The 5,595-nt window shown below is 47.6% G+C and overlaps 1 protein-coding gene across 1 annotated transcript; it reads left to right on the forward strand.

Moving 5' to 3' along the window:
* The first annotated feature begins 390 nt into the window (after positions 1 to 390).
* LOC135887938 (olfactory receptor 5A1-like) lies at positions 391 to 1,323 on the forward strand. Its single transcript, XM_065415738.1, has one exon. The coding sequence runs from the start codon at positions 391 to 393 to the stop codon at positions 1,321 to 1,323; it is 933 nt and encodes a 310-aa protein (XP_065271810.1).
* The last annotated feature ends 4,272 nt before the right edge of the window (positions 1,324 to 5,595 follow it).

Genomic DNA, 5,595 nt, shown 5'->3' on the forward strand with positions numbered 1-5,595 from the left:
AGGGCACTCACCTCCAGATGCAGGAGGCAAAGTATCCAGTCCCTCTGCTCCAAAGTTTTTTTTATTATTTAAGCACAGTGGAACAGTTTCAACAGGAGAGAATGAGGGAGCCCTATGTCCAACTGTCCCAATATCAAAGCGGAGTTTCTGTGAATACCAGTGGGGCCTGATCTTGGGATTTATGCAACTAAAGTGGTAGTTTGGCACCAAAGTCCTTTTCTGTATCCAGCCCATTTTTGTCTATTTTAAACACACATTTTATAGGATGTAGTAGGCCTTTCTTTACATTCATCCTACTGATCAGATGATCTCCACATGCCATTTCAATTTACTTGTGTGTTAATTTTATTTTTTCCAGTCTGACAGGTCAGTTTTCCTGAATAAGGATCAATGGGAAATCAAACCGAAGTGACTGAATTTATTATCCTGGGACTTTCCAATGATCCCCAGATGCAGATTTTCCTTTTCCTGATGTTCTTAGTTGTCTACCTAATCACGCTTTTGGCAAACATGGTGATCATGCTAGTGATAAGGGCTGATCCTCACCTTCACACCCCAATGTACTTCTTCCTGTCTCATTTATCCTTTGTTGATATCTGCTATTCCTCAGCCATTGTCCCTAATATGTTGGTGCATTTCCTAGCAGAACACAAAACTATTTCTGTCAATAGCTGCATTGCACAGACTTTCTTCATTTTTCTGCTGGCTGTTACTGAAGTTTTTATTCTCTCAGCGATGGCTTATGATCGCTATGCTGCCATCTGTGACCCACTGCGTTACATGGACACAATGAGCAAAGGGATCTGTGTTCAGCTGGTGAGTGGTGCATGGGCAATAGGCTTCATAGATGCCCTGATTAATACTGTTTTTGCCCTCAAGTTGCATTTCTGTGGGCCCAATCAAATCAGCCATTTCAGCTGTGAGCTCCCTTCTCTATTACATCTGTCCTGCACTGAGACCCTCACCAATCAAGTGGTGCTTTTTACTTCTGTTGTCATACTTGGATCAACCTCCTTTCTCTTCACCCTGATCTCCTACATTCACATCATCTCCACCATCCTGAGGATACACTCTGCGGAGGGCAGGCATAAAGCATTCTCCACCTGCAGCTCCCACCTTATTGTGGTTGGTTTGTTGTACTTGACAGCCTTTTTCCAGTACACAAAACCCAGCTCGGTCTCCTCTGTGGTGCTGGATGAAATGTTCTCCATCCAGTACAGCATCGTGACCCCCATGTTAAACCCCATTATCTACAGCCTGAAAAACAAGGAAGTGAAAACAGCTGTAGGGAAAATGTTGAGGAAATTCAAATTTCTCAAGTAGTGTTGATCTTATTCAAAAAAATAAAAAATAAAAAGAGCATAGAACTGTGGATAATGTGTGTTTGGGAGATTCTCAGCTCAGGTATCTGACACTTTTGTTCAAAGCCTCAGCTGGTCTAAATCAGTGTGGCTCCATTGAACTCAGCAGGCCAGAACCCCATTGGGTAGAAGACAATGGAGCAAAGGGGACAGGATCCTGGATCTCCATCTAGGGTGAGTGCTAGAAGCACCAGGATCTAGAGCCATTCATGTGCGCACGCTCTCTCTCTCTTTCTCTCTTTTGGACAATATCCCTTTCAATCTGACCCACTGACTGCAATGGAGCTATGGCTAATTTATTCCACTTGAGGATCTGGCCAGTTCTATGAAAAGAACATCTTTGTCTATTGCATTCTGTAGTTCTTCTAGAGTATTTTGTTGAAAACCCTAGTTAATATCTCTAGTATCTTATAGGATTCATCCCTATTAATGTCTGTGTCTTCAAAAATAATAATAATTAATAACGAGCACGATCCCCAGCTGGGCCAAGATACAAAAAGGAATTAAGGCTCTATTAGGAGAAATTGAGAGAGACAGATATCATGTATCCCACATTGCAGTGGTTAGGGCACGCACATGGGAGGAAGCAGATCCCTTTTTAAAATCTTTATCCTTATAAGGCACTTGAAGAGGGTCTGCTACATCCCTAACTGCTAGGATAAAAGTTGAGGGGTTTCCTCCACCTAATTCCTTCTTCTTCTCTCCACTCTCTTGCCATGGTTTCTTGCCACCTTAGGTGGGGTTAGAGGCTTCCCAGCTGAGAGTCCCAAGGTGAAGGAGGTGCCTTTCCCCAGAGGAGATAGGGACTGAACTCCTGTGATAGCTGCGGGATTTAGAACACAACCCTCTGCTTGGCCTTTCCCATTGGCTAAGGAACCATCTGTCATGTTGGCTTTTTTTTAATCCCATTCTTAGGTGCCTTTGTCTCCCCTTTCACTGTGTAGTGAGCCTGTCTGCCCAACTCAGGCTCTGGAAACCAAATGATTTTAAAAAAATCACCTAAAAGTTATCCACTGCAATGCTCAGCATTAGAACAGCTACATCCCTTTGTGAACCTTACTCTGGGTGTAAATTGACATAGCGCCATTAAATCAATGGTACTTTGTGGATTTACATGAACTGGGAATCTGTCCCATAGTGTCCATATTCTAATGTGATTTTGCATTCCTCAAATTTCCCTCACCATTGAGTTGGAAAGACCTGTGTATCATTGAGTTTCCACTTAAATCCTAAACATAATCAAAAGTGCTGCTAGCACTATACACCCCAGTGAAATTCACCCTTAGATGCAGCATCACAGGTGGTGGAAAGCAACATAACTCCACTGAAAGAAACAAGGCTACACCGATATGTCAGCTGATAATCTTGCCTCAGCGAATAAAGTTATAATTCAGAATCCATCTGTTGTCAAAATTGGACTTACAGAGATATGGTCTCAGGTAAATGAAGAGTCAACCAGCAGGCTGGGATTTTCAAAAGAGTTTAGGCAAGTTAGGTGCCCTACTCTTATTGGATGGGGAAAATGTTGTCTCAGTGACATTCCCAAGGTCAGTCAGAAAGTCTGCGGAGAGCAAGATATTGAAGCCTGATATCTTCCATCCCTGTCTCTGCCTTGAATCACACAATCATCCTTGTGCTCACTGATAGTCCCATATCTCTTCCCATATCAGTTTAGTACTAACAGAATGCACTCCCTGTCCCAGTTAAGAAAGACACCACCCTTTCCTCCCGGTTTCACAGGGAGAATTTCTTCTTTCACATTCTTCACAGAAAATGAATAGAGTTGGTTGGGGCCGGCTCTAAGTATTTTGCCGCCCTAAGCAAAAAAATGTTTGGCTGCCCCCACCCCAGCCCTGGGCTCTCCCCCCCCCACCTGCACCCCCTGCCGCCCCAACCCTGGCCTCTCCCCCCCACCCCACCCGCACCCCCTGCCGCCCCACCCCTGGGCTCTCCCCCCCACCCCACCTGCACCCCCTGCCACCCCAACTCTGGGCTCTCCCCCCCACCCGCACCCCCTGCCACCCCAACTCTGGGCTCTCCCCCCCACCCTACCCGCACCCCCTGTCACCCCAACCCTGGGCTCTCCCCCCCACCCCACCTGCACCCCCTGCCACCTCAACTCTGGGCTCTCACCCCACCCCACCCGCACCACCTGCCGCCCCAGCGCTGGGCTTCCCCCCACCAGCGCTGACACTGCCCGCTCCCCCCTCGCCTCCAGCCGGTCCAGCACTGGCAGGGTCGTTCTAAGCAGTGGGGCTCCCGGGCTGCATCTCAGCCCAGGGTCCCTCCAGCCGGGGCTCCCGCCTCCAGGACCGGCTGGGACCAGAGAGGACAGAGATGGGGGACTGCCCCGGCAGGGGGCTGAGGAGCCGGGGCAGGGCAGCCCCAGAGGGAGCAGAGCCCCGGAGAGCGGGACGCGGGCCCTGCACAGCAGCGCCCCGCCCCCTATGGCCCCGCTCCTGCTGCTGCTCCTAGCCGCCCTGCCGCAGTCCCTTGGTGGCTCTGGCCGCTTTGCCCAGCCCCAGCTGCGGCGCTGGGGGGCAGCAACCCTGCGGCACATGCAGGCGGCTCCGTATTCCCCGAGGGGCAGCCCCCAGCCCGAGTGTCCTGCGCTCGGAGCCCGCCCGGCCATAAGGTGTGAGCGCTGCTCCCCGACGTGAACCGCAGTGGCCCCAGGGTGCCCCCGGTGTGGGACGCGCTGCTGCTGCCAGGGCCAGCTCCAGGCTTTTGCCGCCCAAGCGCCAAAAAAAAAAAAGAGGCTGGCTGGAATGCCGCCCCTGAAAATGTGCCGCCCCAAGCACCTGCTTGGTTTGCTGGTGCCTGGAGCTGGTTGAAAATATTTTAATGAAAACAATCATGGCTCTTTTTCTCATCAAAATTCACAACTTTTGCAACCAGCTCATTGAATAGAAAATAGCATGATTTAGCTACTCTCACTTCCTGCTTTTGCAGGATGTCCTGCCTACTAAGCGTCACTCTGTTGGACTGTAATTTCTTGAGAACAGGAATGATGACCACTTTATTTCTTCTCTTTCCTATCCCTCCCCTTTTCCCTTCTGTCTAATGAGAGTCTGGCTTAGCAGGACAAGACTGTATACTTAGGAGCACTGCTGTGAGCCTCTAACCAGAAAGAGGCCACTGAAAGTAATGCCCTAAACAGCTGGATGCTGGTACAAGCTTGCCAGGTCTCTAAGTGGCTAATAAGACAGTGGGCCATGCCTGTGTTTCTCCAGCTGTGAGGTTGCAAATGAGAGTGAACCCAAGAGACTGAAGCTGCGTTTTCTATCTTTGCTGTTCCTTTCCCTCCCCTTGTGTGTGTGTTTCTCGTTTTGCCTTCTAGGAAATGGAATCTGACTTTAACAAGAACAGCAACGATAGCTCCCACCCAGCTCTACTAACTTCTTCTCTTTCCCCCAAAAGAATAGTTATTACCATCTTTAATGCCATCTAAAAGTCTGGCAACCAATGGTTCCCCCCCCCTTCAAAAAACTTGCTTCAGTTAAAGCGGAGGGGAATAACGGATGTTGTTAAAATAAAAGCCTTATTTAACACTTTCCTTTTCAAAGGCTTTAATTGTTTTTCCTTTTTTTCTGTGATTTTAATAAAAGCTAAAAAAATGTTTAATGGTGTGTTTGCCATTGTAACAAGTAGGCTGAGCTCTCTGTATATCAAATTCTGAAGCTTGTTTAACACAGTTTAATGCTGGACAGTGACTGGGTTATGTTAACACCTTCGGGGCCATATATTCCATCTAAATTAATAGAAAATACGATGATGCACATGAAGTACTTTGAGATCTTCGGATAAAGGAAGCTGCTGAAGAAAATTGCTCACCTCTTGTACTGCCATTGTCTGTGTCTTGGGAACATAAGAATTTCCATATTGAGTCAGACCTGCCATGTAGTCTAGAATCCACTTTCTGGCAGTGACCAGAACCAGCTTCTCAGGGGAAGACTCAATAACTTGTCAGTACACAGATGTGGGATAGTCTGCCCCCATAGCAGAGTCTCTAATTATTAGAGTTTGGTTTAAGCCCTGAAGCTTGATATTTAATATCGCTTCCAAAAATCTTATCTTAAAGAATTATGATAGGTCTGGCTATTTTTCTTCTGCAATCCCTTTCTGATTCTTCCTATATTTCTGGTCTCTATGTCTCCCTGTGGCAAGGAGTTCCACAGTTTAATTATCTGTCTTATTTGTGCATAGAACACCCTCCCATCAGTGGTTCACCAAA

This window comes from Emys orbicularis, chromosome 13 (assembly GCF_028017835.1).
Source record: "Emys orbicularis isolate rEmyOrb1 chromosome 13, rEmyOrb1.hap1, whole genome shotgun sequence".
Taxonomy (NCBI): Eukaryota; Metazoa; Chordata; order Testudines; family Emydidae; genus Emys; species Emys orbicularis.

Bases quoted from the DNA above. Each gene is read 5' to 3' on its own strand.
- LOC135887938 (XM_065415738.1), top strand. From the start codon at position 391: ATGGGAAATCAAACCGAAGTGACTGAATTTATTATCCTGGGACTTTCC.